The sequence below is a fragment of the Nerophis lumbriciformis genome, linkage group LG33 (assembly GCF_033978685.3).
Source record: "Nerophis lumbriciformis linkage group LG33, RoL_Nlum_v2.1, whole genome shotgun sequence".
Classification (NCBI taxonomy): domain Eukaryota; kingdom Metazoa; phylum Chordata; class Actinopteri; order Syngnathiformes; family Syngnathidae; genus Nerophis; species Nerophis lumbriciformis.
The window spans coordinates 2623729-2642662 of record NC_084580.2 but is presented as its reverse complement, the minus strand read 5'-3'; the positions used below and the strand labels follow the sequence as shown (position 1 = coordinate 2642662).

The following is an 18934-nucleotide window of genomic DNA, read 5'->3' as shown; positions in this document are numbered from 1 at the left end:
GAGTGTATAAATTATAAGTACACATTTAGCTGTAAAAATCTGCTGTACAGTATGTGTGTTTGGGTCCCTTTTTTTCCCAGGAACTCTAATTCCAATAGTCACAATGTCCGGTAGAGTTCTAAAGACGTTATGACAGACAACCTAAAAAAAACGGAATGGATTTTTACAGTGTTTTACTGAATGGGACACCCAAAATTTACAAATGAGTTGGGAAATTGTGTTAGATGTAAGTATAAATGGAATACAATGATTTGCAAATCATTTTCAACCCATATTCAGTTGAATATGCTACAAAAGACAACATATTTGATGTTCAAACTGATAAACTTTTTTTTGTTGTTGCAAATAATCATTAACTTTAGAATTTGATGCCAGCAACACGTGACAAAGAAGTTGGGAAAGGTGGCAATAAATACTGATAAAGTTGAGGAATGCTCATCAAACACTTATTTGGAACATCCCACAGGTGTGCAGGCTAATTGGGAACAGGTGGGTGCCATGATTGGGTATAAAAACAGCTTCCCAAAAAATGCTCAGTCTTTCACAAGAAAGGATGGGGCGAGGTACACCCTTTTGTTCACAACTGCGTGAGCAAATAGTCAAACAGTTTAAGAACAACGTTTCTCAAAGTGCAATTGCAAGAAATTTAGGGATTTCAACATCTACGGTCCATAATATCATCAAAAGGTTCAGAGAATCTGGAGAAATCGCTCCACGTAAGCGGCATGGCCGGAAACCAACATTGAATGACCGTGACCTTCGATCCCTCAGACAAAAACCGACATCAATCTCTAAAGGATATCACCACATGGGCTCAGGAACACTTCAGAAAACCACTGTCACTAAATACAGTTCGTCGCTACATCTGTAAGTGCAAGTTAAAGCTCTACTATGCAAAGCGAAAGCCATTTATCAACAACATCCAGAAACGCCGCCGTTTCAAATCAAAGATGGACTCATGCAAAGTGGAAAAGTGTTCTGTGGTCTGACGAGTCCACATTTCAAATTGTTTTTGGAAATATTCGACATCGTGTCATCCGGACCAAAGGGGAAGCGAACCATCCAAACTGTTATCGACGCAAAGTTCAAAAGCCAGCATCTGTGATGGTTTGGGGGTGCATTAGTGCCCAAGGCATGGGTAACTTACACATCTGTGAAGGCACCATTCATGCTGAAAGGTACATACAGGTTTTGGAACAACATATGCTGCCATCTAAGCGTCGTCTTTTTCATGGACGCCCCTGCTTATTTCAGCAAGACAATGCCAAGCCACATTCAGCACGTGTTACAACAGCGTGGCTTCGTAAAAAAAGAGTGCGGGTACATTCCTGGACCGCCTACAGTCCAGACCTGTCTCCCATCGAAAATGTGTGGCGCATTATGAAGCGTAAAATACGACAGCGGAGACCCCGGACTGTTGAACGACTGAAGCTCTACATAAAACAAGAATGGGAAAGAATTCCACTTTCAAAGCTTCAACAATTAGTTTCCTCAGTTCCCAATCGTTTATTGAGTGTTGTTAAAAGAAAAGGTGATGTAACACAGTGGTGAACATGCCCTTTCCCAACTACTTTGGCACGTGTTGCAGTCATGAAATTCTAAGTTAATTATTATTTGCAAAAAAAAAAATAAAGTTTATGAGTTTGAACATCAAATATGTTGTCTTTGTAGTACATTCAATTGAATATGGGTTGAAAAGGAGTTGCAAATCATTGTATTCCGTTTATATTTACATCTAACACAATTTCCCAACTCATATGGAAACGGGGTTTGTACATTAAAATAAAGAAAGTGGGATTTACAATATCAACTATGAACAATAAAACACTGAATATTAACAACATATGAACGTCGTTCCTCTTTTACTTCTCAGCGCTCCTCCATAGTTGTGTATCTTTTACAATCACGCAAAACACAACAAAAATGTAACAAACAGCAAAATATGAATGCAGAGTGTAATAAACACCTTCAATATGATATATTATCACGTAAAAATATGCTTCTGCATCTGTTTCTGACACATGCATTTCGGGCTGGCTGTCCAGGGTGTACACCGCCTTCCGCCCGAATGCAGCTGAAATAGGCTCCAGCACCCCCCGCGACCCCAAAAAGGGACAAGCGGTAGGAAATGGATGGATGGATGGATGAATGCTCTGAAAACAAACCCCGCCCACTCCGGTTTGTTCCTTGGCTGAGGTGCCGTGACGTAGATTACCGTAATAACTCGTATAACACCCAAAAGCGCAGATTTAGACCATTGAAATACTTTGTAAAATTCAAGACTTACAGTAATTTAAAAACAGCACTGCACATTATTATGGCGGCGGTGTTTTGATGTTAAAGGTCTAAAAAAAGTATGTAGAACGTCCGGCTGTCCGGATTGAAAATCATAACGGACCGTATTTTGCCTAGGTCTGTTCTAAAGTATAGTTTAAAATTAAGAGAAAGTTTTAATGTTGACTGAATTCAGGACATTTTTTTATCTGACTGAATCTGAATAATAATACTAAGACAAATAATGTAGTATTCTTAAACAAAATTAATATACATACATGTTGCCAAAATATAAACAGCTAAACAATGTCCAAATAAAATAAATCAACACGACAAGAAACTGTAACACATCAGTCGCCATTCTGACTCTAAAGTTGTAAGACTTGTCTATTGACAGCAGAGCCGTAATGGCGTCCGCAGGCGACAACCAAACTGGAGGGTGGTCCCTTCTGGAGTCACTTCCGGGTTTCCTTTCCTGGGCTGGAACACCGCGGCTACAAGCAAAACTATCTTCCCCACAAACTATTTCAAAGTTGTGCTCAGGTAAGGCGAGAATGATGGTGGTTTAGTGTGTTTCTTTTAAACCAAAAAAGTTTGTAAAAGAGGTAAATAAATGAGGAATAGGAGTCAGGACACAGACAAAGCGGGAGGGTCACTGTCGAAGTTAGCTGGCAACATGACAACATAGTCCAAATAACAACTGTTGCTGCCTAAAGTTACAACATGTCTCCTATGGTTCATACAGTATTGTGTGCTATAGTATAATCATTGTTCTTTTGAATAGGCCAAAATATACTTTTTGGATGTTAACGATAAAGATTTAGTTGATGTTTAGATTAGAACGTCAGTGAGTGTCTGACAGACAGACAGACAGACAGACTGGGTGTGGTGGACATCCACTGGCCGAGATAGAAGCCATCACCACAGCGGGGGTGACCTCATTAAAAAATAAAGTTTGTCATATACCTTAAATATTCATACAAACATAACCAACTGTAACATAATGTATGCATGATGCAATTATTTTACCTTTATTATGTTGTCATACCTTTCAGTACTCATCCAAAATGTACTAACTGAACAGTATCTGTACCTGAAAACATAAACTCGGTACGTCATTAGTGGTTAGTTTGCCTATCATTATTTACACTCAACTTACTTTATTGACTTAAGACAATAAGACAGTACAACTATTGAGACAAGACAAAATCAATATTACTTTTATGTCATGTTTTTAGTTTTTAGTTATTTTTTAAGTTATTTATCTTATTTACTATAATCCTGCCTCGTGACTCTTTATTTATCAAAATTATTCTAAACTTATGGTAATGGTTTAGTTTATTTCAAACAAGCTTTTAACAAGTGACATTTGAGTGCATCCTATGTTTCCACATATACAATTTAACATATTTGAAAAGGAGGAGTTTATTTAAAAGTTAAAGTACCACTGATAGTCACACACACACACTAGGTGTTGTGAAATTACCCTCGACTTTTGACCCATCCCTTTGTTCCACCCATACTTGCCAACCTTGAGACCTCCGAATTCGGGAGATGGGTGGGGGGCGGGGTTTGGTGGTAGCCAGGGTGTATATTGTAGCGTCCCGGAAGAGTTAGTGCTGCAAGGGGTTCTGGGTATTTGTTCTGTTGTGTTACGGTGCGGATGTTCTCCCGAAATGTGTTTGTAATTCTTGTTTGGTGTGGGTTCACAGTGTGGCGCATATTTGTAACAGTGTTTAAGTTGTTTATACGGCCACCCTCAGTGTGACCTGTATGGCTGATGATCAAGTATGCTTTGCATTCACTTATGTGTGTGTAAAAGCTGCATATATTATGTGACTGGGCCGGCACGCTGTTTGTAAGGAGGAAAAGCGGACGTGACGACAGGTTGTAGAGGACGCTAAAGGCAGTGCCTTTAAGGCACGCCCCCAGTAATGATGCCCGGGTGGAAATCGGGAGAAATTCGGAAGAATGGTTGCCCCGGGAGATTTTCGGGAGGGGCACTGAAATTCGGGAGTCTCCCGGGAAAATCGAGAGGGTTGGCAAGTATGGACTCCCACCCCCTGGGAGGTGAGGGGAGCAGTGAACAGCAGCGGTGGCTGCGCTCGGGAATCATTTTGGTGATTTAACCCCCAATTTCAACCCTTGATGCTGAGTCCCAAGCAGAGATGTAATGGGTCCCATTTTTATAGTCTTTGGTATGACTCGTTATAGTCTTTGGTATGACTCCTTTAATCCTACCACTTCTTTGTGTCTCAGTAGTTATTCATATGGCCAGTATACCAACATTCTAATACAGTATTTCTTTATAGTTTTTTCACCAAGTACCACCTCAGAAAAAATGTGGCTATCCAAGTACCACTATTGTAACATTAAAATACAAGTGCATTGCAGACCAAATTATTCATTAAAACAAGGCAGACATTTTATATAACAAGTATATTTAAATTTTTTGGCCACTGTTCAACAGTAACACTGTGTTTGAATATAGGAAAATAAAACACTATACTTTAATCAAATTATTACGTGCAGTACACATACCACTGTTTGAGAATCAGTCAGTATGTGTCCATGCACAAAATTAGTCTGATTTCTCAAATAGTTCTGTTCTAAATTAGCGTCCTACAACCCATGAAAACACCTTAATACGATTGTTTTCGTTTTTTGAAAAATCAGACTAACAGACCTGGATTATGCGATTGGAAACCAGTATATGCTGCCGGAGGGGATTCGTATCGCGGATGTGTCAGTCTCAACGTACAGGATATATTCTGGAAGCAAATACCATGCAACAAAAACATAGATACAATTGTAATGAAGAGGAGACTGTGTATTTGCTTCACAAATTAAAAGAATGGAACATTTTGAAGTGCATCGATGGTAGAAAAAAGAAACTGAAATGTATTTAAGAAGGGAGTTAAAGAGGAACTGCAGTTTTTTTGGAATTTTGCCTATCCTTCACAATCATTATGAAAGATATGATGAAGGATGAATTTTTTTTTTAATGTATTCTAAATATTAAATAAATGTAAATAAAGGTCTGCGCACAGCGAAACCAATGGAAGTTCTACTACCCCGCCCCTATCCAATAAATAACCATTCAAAGAGCGCCAACAATACTCAATTTACATTTTTTTACTTGAATATTAAACAAGTATTGGTGATATTATTATTATTATATACGCTAACCCAGATTAACTATTTAGAGCGGCGCTGTGATTACTTCCGGGTGTTCTTATGCTTACATCATCAAGTGGTCTGCTGTTCCTTGCTTTCCTGCAAGTTTATTATAGGTCAGGGGTAGGGAACCTATGGCTCTAGAGCCAGATGTGGGTGGCTCTTTTGATGACTGCATCTGGTTCTCAGATAAATCTTAGCTGACATTGCTTAACACGATAAGTAATGAATAATTCCGCTGGTAATCACGATGTTAAAAATAACGTTCAAAATATAAAACATTCTCATGCATTTTAATCCATCCATCCGTTTTCTACCGCACCTGTTCAAGAAGTCGCATTAATGGTAAGAAGTATTTTATTTATTATTGGTTAGCTTCAGAATAACAATGTTATTAAAAAGAGTAAGGGACTTATTATACTCTAAAAATGTTGGTCTTACTTAAAAATGCATGCATTTAGTTGTATTCAGTGTTAAAAAATATGATATGGCTCTCACGGAAATACATTTTAAAATATTTGGCTTTCATGGCTCTCTCAGCCAAAAAGGTTCCCGACCTCTGTTATAGATCATAAATCATGCCTCTCACCTGAAAAATAGATGGCTGAGGTATAATCCGACAAGTTGGGACACTTTGACAGCCTTTTCGGACCCAGAAATCCATCCGTCGTCATGTCTTTCATAATGATTGTGAACGATAGGCAACATTTAAAAAAAAGTGCAGTTCCCCTTTAAGAAAATGTAGGATGCCGGCTTAATTCGGACTCCCGAACGCAATACAAATGAGAGTAAAGACAATGAAGCCAGTATAATAAAGGCAAAGTAGAAAGTAGACGTGGGAATCTTTGGGCACCTCACGATTCGATTATGATTCAGGAGCTACAATTTGATTACAAATCGATTATTGATTCATCTTTAATTTATGTTTATTGATGCAGTTTTACATTTCTTTTTGTTTCACTAAATAAGCATTTATCACTTTCAACTTTAAAAAACAGTGCATTTGTAAGAAAGAAACAGTTAAATTAATTATCATATTTATAAATGTGAATGTGTGCAAAACTGGAACATAAGAGCCCTAAAACAAAGGAGCTGGTCGAATCTCTCGGTGAGGTGGCTCGCTGCAGTCAGACAATTTTTCAGAACGGTCTGCATTACTTTATTTACAATAAGTAAATTGATGATCGATTATTGACGTTTACTAATCAATTTTATATTCGTCCATGTCCGAATTGCGATGCATCTAAATTACAATTATTTCCCCCAGGTCTAGAAGAAAGCGTACACAAACCTCTTCATTTGTGCACTCCAGACTGAATAACAATAACTCTGTATTCCACACAACTGGCAAGATAGTCCAGAACAATAGCAAACTTCACCTGGAACAGTATCAACCGGGGCAAGAACGGTCTTTTTCTCCGGATTTAAAACTCCTTCCATCAATCCCCAGAGCATTATGAATGAACTACGAGACATTCAAAAGTTTGTTTCCATGATTCTCCGTCTGAAATTTCATTCGAAAAAACTCTTCCGCTGGTCTTTCTTTGCTTCGTACCTGCATCCGCTTCAATACATTCTTGGTTGTAGTGTCATGTTCGTAGCGCAATCCAAGATAATTTCTTGATGCTGCATGCTATTTAACATAAGCATAGCCATTAAAGACGTAATATTTGTCGTCTGTGCCAATATTACAGGGGACATCAGGTACAGCAGAGCTAGGCTGGCAACTTGTAAGGAACCGCAGATGCCTAGTGTGATGTCATAGGTCAAGCGGAAAAGCAATACATTTATCCATGCCTAAAATGGTAAATGGGTTATACTTGTATAGCGCTTTTCTACCTTCAAGGTACTCAAAGCGCTTTGACAGTATTTCCACATTCACCCATTCACACACACATTCACACACTGATGGCGGGAGCTGCCATGCAAGGCGCTAACCAGCAGCCATCAGGAGCAAGGGGTGAAGTGTCTTGCCCAAGGACACAACGGACGTGACTAGGATAGTAGAAGGTGGGGATTGAACGCCAGTAACCAGCAACCCTCCGATTGCTGGCACGGCCACTCTACCAACTTAAGCGCCCCCCAGTGTACAGGAGGCACATGGCGTATGACCAATAGTCGGTTTAGAGATAGTGCATGGACACTTGGACTTCACGCGAAGGTGTGAAAATACAAAACAATTTACTATTTGAGGAATCAGACTAATTTATTGCATGGAGACATAGTGACTGTTTTAATAAGAAAAACAAGTGTTATTAATGTGTAATGGTGGAGACTTGTCCAAGGTGTACCTCGCCTTCCACCTGAGTGCAGCTGGGATAGGCTCCAGCACCCCCGCGACCCCGAAAGGGACAAGGGGTAAAAAATGGATGGATGGATGGTAGGGTTAATTCAGTTTCTAGATAGCTTAATATTGCATTAAAACTGTTGTTTGCTAAGGTGTTGTCCACACTTGTGGTTCATTAGTCCAGTTTTAGTACAACATTTTAACAAAATACTTAGTGCCTGTTTTAGCATTGACCATGGTATTTTTTGTCATCAGATCAAAGGCTGCGTGGTAAAACAAAACATATGCATTGAGTAAGGACATGACTGGGCAGATGTTGTTACATATTAGGTGAAAAAACTTGCAAAACAAAATGCTGTCTGCTGGGTTAAGTACATTGATTATTTTTCACAGTCTGCAATTTCTACCATCTCAGCTCATACTCAAAGAACTCAGTCGTAAACATTAGCCGAACAAAAGACACAAACCAGCGTTAGAATTATAGCAAAGAACATGGGGTCTATTCATTTGTAAACGTCTAGGTCCTGAACATAAAACAAAACTTCTTTAAACTGTTTTATAGTGGGAGGATTTATTTATATTAGGATCAGTGTGGTAGTTTTCTTTCTTTCTGAGTCTTACCCCAGATTTCTACAGGATGCGAAACAGCTGCGAAACAGCTCGTTTCATTTTTATTCAAGTCAATGTGTCTTTTTCCACCGCCTTGCGTTGACATTCCGCATCCCTCTGCTAAATATATGCAGGGCTTTTATTTTTGCCGGTTGCCACAACATGGCGGTTCAATTTAGCTAAAATCTACTTGTGTTGGACAGGAAGTCATGCACCAACACAAAATAAATAATCCGGTTTAATTTCAAAATAGAATAGTCCGTCTTCAAGGTGAAGGATTGTATTTTACACTTTAAACGTCATAATGGGTGGGGACAGACATGAAGTCAACTTGAGGTTTTCAGATGTAATTTTACCTCTGTGACACAAATGGATGAGAACATGTTAATTCTGGAGGTTCAACATTTTAGAAGCATATACAGGCATATCCTGGGCAGCTATATTGGGGCCCTGTGTCAAATAACAGCTGATATGAGGGCCAGGGAATCAGGGGAGTGGTTTGTAGGAAATAAATGAAATGTGTGTGTCTGCCTGAATGTGTGTTTGTGTGTATGCGTGTGGGTGTGTGTGGGTGTGTGTGTGTACACCGCTTGCCAGGAATGATGTCATTGTTGTGTTGTTGCTTGCTACAAAAAAAATTAAGTTGTCGTTCTGCAAGGCAAAACTGTCGTCTTTTCCACAAAGTCAATGCTGTCACAGATGCGCCTACCTGTGGGTATTGATGGACGACAAAGCTTGAGATATTCCGCGGTGTTTACTTCAATGTTTTTACTGTGTGATTAAGTGCCGATTTGCGAGATCTCTCAAAAGTCTGCGCTATTTCGCTGCACGACTGAGCCGCAACAGAACAGCGGTAGGGAGTGCTGGACAGCAGATGGCAGTGTCATTCCGTGGCGGCTACGTTTTGCTGGCGTTCCGCATTTTGTAGAAGTCAGGGATCAGATGTTTATGTCACTTCCACCCCTGAACAAACCCTAATAACTAATAACAGCTAAACAGTGCACTACACACATATGTAACCAAAGAAAGACAATACTGTACCGGTACATGAATTACACATTAGTTTTCAAACTGCCCTCACTGTAACCTGCTATTATTACAGGCGCTGTTAACCCAATACCTCATTTGAAAACAGGCTCATTTATTATCCCATTGTCCTGTTTTATACACACCAGCGGGGAAACTTCACTTTATAGGGCCCACATGCACCTAAATCAGAACCAAATATAAGCAACATCAACAGGCCATTCAAAGCATTGACTTTCACACAATATCCACAAATCCCTCTTGCGTAACATTCCTTCGTTCTTAAATGGCTTTCAAACATCTGATTAATCTTTGACCTTTGAATGTAACATAAATGTCTTCTTCCACAATAGCAAAGGGAAAACAATAATGTACTTTCTTTATGCACCCGTCCAAAATGTGGCAGAGGGCCACTATTAAGGAATTATCATCCATCTTTGCTAGTGTTCTGAGTTAAGCGCAAATGCCAAATTTTAGTTTCCTCTTTTGTTGTGTTGTGAGTACATGCTATGTGAGTCTGAGGCTGCAACTGCCCTCACAGACTATGTTTCCACTGCAGGCCAAAGTGGCCCAAATCTGACTTTTTTCAATTCAGATTTTTTCCATCTGACTGTGTACACTGCAAGTAAAATTGTATTTTTATCAGACTCCAGTGTAAACGCGCGTGTCCCCGATGTGGCCTCGGCGTTACTTGTTTGTGCAGTGTGATGAAGTGAAAACAAAGGAAGTTGACCGGGAGGAAGTTGCTACGACTACAATATAGAATTAAAGTGGTCACACTTTTAAAAATGAGCGTTTTTTTGTGAAAATAAATAAAAGTAATATAATGTATGAAGGAATGTATATAGTGTAATGTATTTGGGAAGGTTCTAATATTTTAATGATTGTTAAGTAGAGGAGACATGGACGTCAGCGTGGATCTACGGAGGCTTTATTTTTCAACTCACCACCTGCTTCCAGTGCCACCCACACTGGTTTAAATGTAACTTAGATAATGGGTTTCACTATGTAAAGCGCTTTGAGTCACTAGAGAAAAGCGCTATATAAATCGCTATTTCTTCTGAATCAAAATATATATTTATATATTACATATAGCCTATTATTTGTGCACTATTGACAAGTGGTGCACTGAAAATATGGTCATCTTATATAGACTTTTCTCACCGAAACTGGATTTTGTGATGAATATCCACTTCCGCTGGCGACTGTGTCTTTCCCGGCACACACGAGTGATGTAGTGCGCATTCAGGTCGCATTGCATTTAGACTGCGGTCACATTTGAAAAGATCAGATACCAGGACTACCTCCTGATGTGGCCTGAATCTGTTGTGAAAAGCTCAGATTTAAAGCACTTTGGAGCATTTAGGCTGGCAAAAAAAATCAGATCTGTGTCACTTGAGGGCAAAAAAATCAGATTTGGTGTGCAGTGTAAACAGGGCCTTAGTTTAGAAACAATTTAGCTCTGTACGTAGTTGAGCGCAGATTAATTTGCCATTGTGAGGACAATGCGTCATCAGCCCACAGCAAAGGACGCACCGGGGTCTCTTTCTTCTTCCTGCGACTTTAATCTTACAGTATATACACTAACCAACACAGGAGCACAGAGTAAGCCATATGCATTACAAGCAAAAAGGGGGATGTTTCCTCTTGCTTTGCGGTGTGGTGTGAATGGGCAAACACAACTTGATTCATGTTGACAGCACTAAGTGAATGCACTTGTACTGTTGAACTCTTTTGTTCAAAATGTTCCCCCTTATGCAGTCTTTTTTTCATCTAACATATTTATTTACAGTAGATTGTGGCCTCTGCTGTAATGCAGTCTGTCCGGTTAGCTCTGACATTATTGTGTGTTTGTTTTCAGCACGGTGACAGAGGGGTTAGTGCATCTGCCTCACAATACGAAGGTCCTGAGTAGTCTTGGGTTCAATCCCGGGCTCGGGATCTTTCTGTATGGAGTTTGCATGTTCTCCCCGTGACTGCGTGGGTTCCCTCCGGGTACTCCGACTTCCTCCCACTTCCAAAGACATGCATCTGGGGATAAGTTGATTGGCAACACTAAATTGGCCCTAGTGTGTGGATGTGAGTGTGAATGTTATCTGTCTATCTGTGTTGGCCCTGCGATGAGGTGTCGACTTGTCCAGGGTGTACACCGCCTTCCGCCCGATTGTAGCTGAGATAGGCTCCAGCACCCCCCGTGACCCCAAAGGGAATAAGCGGTAGAAAATGGATGGATGGATGAATGGATGTTTTCTTTCCATTCTGCATCCGAAAAATGTGAATTTACTCTTTTGCCAAACCAATCTATGAGAACTGGGTTGAGAAGAAACGATTTCACTGATAAAACATACAAAAAATGAAATATACACACAATTATCATGTCTTGCAGTCGTGCACAGTAAATGCAAACTTGAATAGATGTAACTTTACCAGATAACTAGCGCTATTTAGCCGGTTCTTCTACAATATGTAAATTGCGGAAACTTAAGCAAGGAATAATTAGCCCCACCTTCAATTAAGAAACGTAATGATAATAGATATTAATTATAACTCCTGACAGTATTACCGTTTTAAATTAAAATTATCGAAAAACTGTGATTGATAACTGCACTTTAATAAACTCATGAACTGACTTAATATACAAAAAATAATGCAACCATCATCTCTTCAGGTTGCAATATTAGTAGGTTTACTGGATAAATTAAATGCAAACAAATCTTTACAGGTTAAATGAGCATTGGTTTGACCTGTTACTACTTTCATTTTATTAAACAGCTTCGGTGGCCAAGAAAAGTCACAACAAATGCTACAACAGAACAACATGAAGCCACAGCACAACAACTTTTAGCTGTAGCACGATTGCAAAAGCCCATAACAAATACAAATGCCTTAACACAATAACATAAAGCCACAACACAACAACATTAGTCCAAAACACAGCAACATAAAGACGTGACGGAAATGACAGTGGACAAGTGGCTGAGGTGAAAAGTTGAAACGGTGTAAATTAACCAAGTTGGAAAAGTAAGTGAAGTCACTGAAGTATGACTACTTTTTCAGTCATAAATAACTCTTTTTTTTTTTTTAACTTTTTTATTAATACTAATATGCTATGTTCAGTACATACTTTCAACCTTCTGTCCGTCGGTGAAATTAGGTCCACTATCACTTTCTTTATGTCCGTCACTTTTTTTCTTGTTGAAAGTTGTATTTTAACTTTATGTTATTGTATTGTGGCGTTTGTATTTGTTGTGGCTTTTGCAATCGTGCTGTAGCTAAAAGTTGTTGTGTTGTGGCTTTATGATATTATCTTGTCACATCTGAATTTGTTTTGACCTTTCTCGGCCAACGCAGGTATTCGCCATTCTATGTTTTGATGACTGATGGCGATGACGCCACAGATGGGCTGACAGACTTGAGTTACAATTAACGTCCTTATCCTTAAAAGTGCTAAACTTCATGTTAAGTCTGCCGTTCTTAAATCGAAAGTTTTCTTTTTTCTAGTATCGATAAAATCGATTGATGTCCTTTTAAAACAATGTTAGATTGATATATATCTTCTTTGAGGCCAATTTATCGAGCACAGATTGATATATTTGAATCCTGGGAATTTAAACCGATAGATCGTTGTAAAGGATGAATTCATACACCCCTAGTAAATAACAATCTTCAATTGAGCAAATTTAAAGGTCTGATAATCATCTTCAAAAGTGACTGTTTGAGGGCCCCTTCTATCAAAAGTGGAGTACAACAAGTGAGTGAGATTGTAGATTTGTATCGTCTTAACACCATTAAACAGTCTATATTGAATAATTTGGAAACCATAGGAATGTTTTTATATACCATATTTATAGTATATTTAACTTTTCATAGAGAGTAGAGCAGGGATATTCAACTAAATTGCTTTGAGGGCCACATTTCCAGAATGCTAAGGACCAGGGGGGCCGGACTTCCCCCTTCACTATTAATGTTATTTTGTATATTCTGCAGAACCAGCATCCTTTACAGTGGACATTTGACTCAGGGCCTATTTTGTCAGAGTTACAGGACCGCACCGCTGTTAAGCTAGTCAAACATCATCTGTATGACAGCACTCTTGTGTTTTTAAGAATATGCTGCAAAAAAGTGAGTGTCACAAGTTTTTTGAACTGAACTTGCGGGCCACCATTTGAATAGCTAAAATGATGTAAAAGAGAGGTCTGAAAACAGAACCTTGAGGAACACCACTAGTAAAACTCAAGATGTTAAACATATGACTACTGACTGCATCTGAAGTAAACAGGCAACACATTAGTTACATAAATCACATGACAAAACAATATGTAACTGCCAAAAAGGAGGGGACTTAAAGGGGTGCCTTGAGGAACTCAAAATCAAATGTTTGTACCCCAGTGTCAAGTGGTCCAAATTCGTCTATACAACAAGAGCTCTCCAGTGTTTTAGGAAATTGCTGCAAAAATGTTAAACTCCCAAGTTTTGAACCGAACTTTGGGGCCCGTATGGCGTCATACTCGGGCTGGATTGGGCCTCCGGGCCGCCAGTTAAGCAGCACTATTATAGAGACTCACAGTTGTCATGTCTCAAACAGCCATTAATCAAGTATGTGTATGTCCATTTGTAGCCACAGTTTTAATTTCGCAGGTAATCATCAGTTTTCTCCCTCAATGTGGTGTACAGCCGTTGTTTGAATGAGAGTGTATTAGTTCAAGGCAGGGCTATTCAACTTAATTGTTTTGGGGGTCTTGTTTCCGGAAAGCAAAAATGTTGGACTCTTCCAAGGATTTGGCCTGCAGGCCGCCAGTTGAATAGCCGCAGTGTGTTTGTTGCTATTTGACTCCTACATGTTTGAGTCATTTCCGATCTTGTCCCCATATCCATAAACGGTCCATCCTGAGCTTTAAACTCTTGTGTTTGTCTTTTGAAGAGGCCCACTGGCTTCCTCCTGGTTGAAAGCGTTTCTCATCCTTTCTATTGTGGACCTTTTCCTGCCCTCAGGGCTAATATTTTCAATTGTTTCTAAGACCATTGGCTTAAAGACCAATACCAGCTCTTTATTACTCTTGCCCACCACTGCTACATTTGCCCTTCCCCCCAGAAAGTAATTATTAAAAATCCACTCCTTGTCAACAAATGTTATCGTCCCTTCCAAGTAGGGCTGGGCGATACATCGATATACTCGATATATCGCGGGTTTGTCTCTGTGCGATATAGAAAATGACTATATCGTGATATTGGAGTATACGTTCTCACGCAGTTGCTTTTAGCTGCGGGCATTACACTACGGTACATGCGTTTCCCACTCTTTTTTGTCTCTCCTTCTCACAGAGACGTAAACCAAGGGCACCTTCTTATATACGTCACATACTGTCACGTGTGCAACGTCACACGCTCCCGCGTTGCAGAGAGGTAGCGACATGATAACGCTAGCTGTGATGCTAACGGTGAGGTGCGGGTGGTAATATGAGAGAGAGAAGGTGCAAATCTGGTAACAAATGGAGGAAGAATTAATTCCCAAGAAAAACAGCACGGGGTCCATCGTCCGGCGGTGGTTTGGCTTCAAGCGGGAATATGTTCAACATTTATGCGGCAAAAGCGTTACTACAAAAAGTAGCAGCACTGCTAATGTAGCATAATTTGAAAAGTCACCCGCTAGAGAATAAAGAGTGCTTGAAACTCTGCATGTCAACATCTCCGGCCGGTGCCACACCAACAAAATGCCGAAGCAACTATTTCCAGATCAACACCGTATGAAAAAAAAAAGAAGTCAACATCAGAAGGAGATAACGTCCGCAGGAACCTATTATGCAGCTCATTTTTATTTGACAGTTATTGAAATATCTTGTGTGACGTCATGCACAAAAGTGTACTTTCGTTGTTTTTAACTATTGTAGTGGCGTTCTGTACAAAAAGTACACTTTTAGTGTACTAAGTTAGTGTTGTTTTGATATGTCATCTTGGTGACATCAATCACAAAAGTGCGCTTATAGCTTGTTTTAAATCTTGCACTTTCTGTTTTGAAATGACATGAATGTTTGTGCCACTGCTTAATAGCTGTTTAATAAATACAGTTTTGGTAAATTGACTTAGGTGTGATTTCCCTCTCCGCATGAAAGTTAAAAAAATGAGCATATATTAATGCAGTATGAACAAGAATGTTTTAATGTAGACACATAGAATCATCAAACTGGTGTGATTATATGCATCAAGTAAGGGTGTAACGGTACTTGTATTTGTATTGAACCGTTTCGGTACAGGGGATTCGGTTCGGTTCGGAGGTGTACCGAACGAGTTTCCACACGGACATATTAAGTAGCGCACGTTGTGTAAACAATGCACACTGAGGCACAACACACGGCATGCTAGCAGCGACCGGGCTACTATGTTTGGGAACATTTCGGTTCCGCGGTGTGATACAACAATGGATAACATCGCTTCAACGAAGAGACAGACGAACAAACACAGCTCCCACCGCATTCAAGCAGCCTCTCCTCGGCGAGTCAGGCAGGGCTAAAGCCAAATGCCGTTGGTGTTTTTATAGCAGCAGATTTAAGACCATATTGCATTAAAAACTAGATTTTGACCCACTTCTATGGTGGAAGAACAATGAACCCATATATCCTCTTACTGCCAAGTTAGCCAGGCACTACCTCGCCATACCTGCTACCCCCGTGCCCAGCCAAAGAGTATTTTCCACAGCTGGAGACATTTTAACTGCAAGCAGGTCTGCTCTTTCTGCAGACAATGTGGATAAACTGATTTTTCTGGCAAGAAACATGACAATTGAGTGAAAGTCACTAGGGTTAAAGGCTGGGATGGAAAAAGAAAAGTTAATCTGAGGCTGAGTTGACTTGAAACTGTTTAATGTTGCACTTTTTGTATGTAGAAGAAAAGTTTTGTCATTTTATTTAATCTGAGCAACAACTTGAAGCAGTTTAATGTTGCACTTTATATGTGGAAATGTTGCACTTTATATGTAGAAAGGTTTTGTTAAGAAACCAATTCTGAGCCTTATCTTATTTAGTTTTTATTTTATATGTGTTGACTGTCTGCGATGAGGTGGCGACTTGTCCAGGGTGTACCCCGCCTTCCGCCCGATTGTAGCTGAGATAGGCTCCAGCGCCCCCCGCGACCCCAAAAAAGGAAATAAGCGGTAGAAAATGGATGGATGGATGTGTTGACTGATGGATGGACTGCATTAACCCTGGCAATCGACCCTGTGTGTGTATATGTATGTTATTGTTATGTTAAAAGGATAAAGCCATTGTTTACAAATTTTGGTAAATAAATAACCAGAACATTTATATTTTGTTTTTTTCTTACTGTACCGAAAATGAACCGAACCGTGACCTCTAAACCGAGGTACGTACCGAACTGAAATTTTTGTGTACCGTTACACCCTTAGCATCAACTGTTCATTCAAGGCGAAGGCAAAATATCGAGATATTTATCGTGTATCGTGACATGGCCTAAAAATATCGAGATATTTAAAAAAGGCCATATCGCCCATCCCTACTTCCAAGCATCACTTTTTCATTTGATTGGTATGTGTTGCCAGAACATTGATGTCATTATTCCTCCAGCTTAATCAATTTTCCATAGTCTTACAGTATTATTCTGGTGTTTTCAGTCAGAGCTGTAGACCCATTATGCACTGCCTAGTCAGGAAGGCGAATAGTTCTTGCTACCCCTGTGTGGCTTCCCTCCAGCCCCATTAATCATCTGCAAATGCATTACATGGCAGCAACTTTGGCTTTTCTAATGTGCCATTTTCTCTTTGGACCAAGCAGTTTAATCTCCCTCCCGTCTGGCTTGTTAATAACTGTGAGAGAGCAAGCAGCTCAGCAACCAAGGCCATTACACAGTCATTGTTAAGAAAGTATTAATGAAGTGTGCCTCCCGCTTGTCTGTTCTGTGATGTTGCCACTGTGATAATGACATGTTTTAATTATTGATGCTGGTTCCCACAGAGCTTGTTAAGAACTTGCACGTATGTGCAAGTGAGGGTTGCACATGAATACCCAAACCTTTTGCTAACTGAGATATTGACTTTTCCACTGCATTGTACCTAATCCACTCTTGCTGTCCCTTAACTCTATACAATGCAATAATATAAACCATCATGTCCTTAGCTGCAGTTGTCCCCTCTCTAATAACATGTGTCTTTTTAACACGGCCCAAGTTCATACCCTTGTTTTCATAATTTTGTTTAGACAGATGTGTTTCATATGATATTATTTCAAGTGGAAAACTGAATAAACCGAATAAAGCCAGGCAGAGCTGGTACTATGCAGTGGAAAAGCAGCATTCCCACCATGGTACCTGGAAGCCCGGGGATAAACAACCATTGTTCTCCCAGAAGGTTCCTTAAAACGACACTGTCAGTTTGATAGATATCCACTCACTATCATGATGATGTGCAGGCTGCCACCACACAGTCCACACAGTTTAATGGTGTGAAATTGGTCCACAAGCTGTCCACCAATGTGTCACATGCCAGTGGAGAAAGGTCAGTTCAGGTTCCCATGCCACCATTCCCTCCCTCCCTCCCACTCCTTTTCCCTGTGAGTGCATCTCCATTTGGCATCATCCAGCAGTCTGCCTCCTTCGAATGCTTATCACACTCTACAAGTCAAGAGCCAGTGTGTTGATGATAAAATGGAGCCTGTTCTTCCTGCTTGGTCATAATGTGGCTAATTTATCACTTCGACTTGTTGCTCTGTCTTCCGTTCAGGGTCATAGAGGCAGGCGAGTCCACTAGGATAACAATTTAATGGAGATATTGGAACAAAACCTATTGCCCGCGGTGCTCTTTAGCACAGATATACTCTCATATCAGGAGTGTAATCATCGATATGGTTAAAAGTGCTGAAAGGTGGCTTGGTCAAACAGCGTACACTAAAATTTTACTTTCATTACATGTACAGAAAAAAACAAGTAAAGTTCATTAATCAAGTGTTGTTGAAATAATTAGCTGATTAGTCCCCCTGTAAAGTGATTTTACTTGATTGCGGATGTGTATTTCAGCCAATATTGCATCTTGAATTTTACAGAAATGTGCGTGTCAGTCTCTTTTAGATGTGTACCACATTTTGCAGGGATTCTGCTTTGTAAAGCGCATTGTTTGCGTTTAAAAAGTAAAACGCAAACACTTAAGTCATGTGAAAAAAGTATTATGACATCCCATGAGTTGTCCAAATGTTCTGAAAAATCTATATAGATATACCTTAGAGTGTTTTAAAGTAAAAAAAAACAAACAAACAAAAAAAAAACAGTAAAACACAATCTCCTTTCTTCTACTGGCAGGTTTGACAGACATCAACTATGTCTCAATCTGGAGAAAAAGGGAAGGTGAGTCAACTTTACCTCCATGCACATAAATTGATGTTAGGCTTTATTTAGGAGACTAATTTTGTAACTGAACATTTTTCTCATCAGTTTCCAGATGCAACTGGTTACGTTGGGTTTGCCAACCTTCCAAACCAAGTTCACCGAAAGTCTGTAAAAAAAGGTTTTGAATTCACCCTCATGGTTGTCGGTGAGTGATGTCTTTTGAAGACAAATTCA

General features: G+C 39.7%; 1 protein-coding gene across 1 annotated transcript in view; it reads left to right on the top strand.

Moving 5' to 3' along the window:
• Window positions 1–2715: 2715 nt before the first annotated feature.
• Window positions 2716–18934, top strand: part of LOC133575981 (septin-2A) — a 50041-nt gene continuing 33822 nt past the window's right edge. The window contains exons 1-3 of the mRNA XM_061928946.1: window positions 2716–2817; window positions 18674–18718; window positions 18806–18905. Coding sequence (XP_061784930.1) covers window positions 18692–18718; window positions 18806–18905 — 127 coding nt within the window. The 5' untranslated portion in view covers window positions 2716–2817; window positions 18674–18691. The remainder of the gene's footprint in view (window positions 2818–18673; window positions 18719–18805; window positions 18906–18934) is intronic.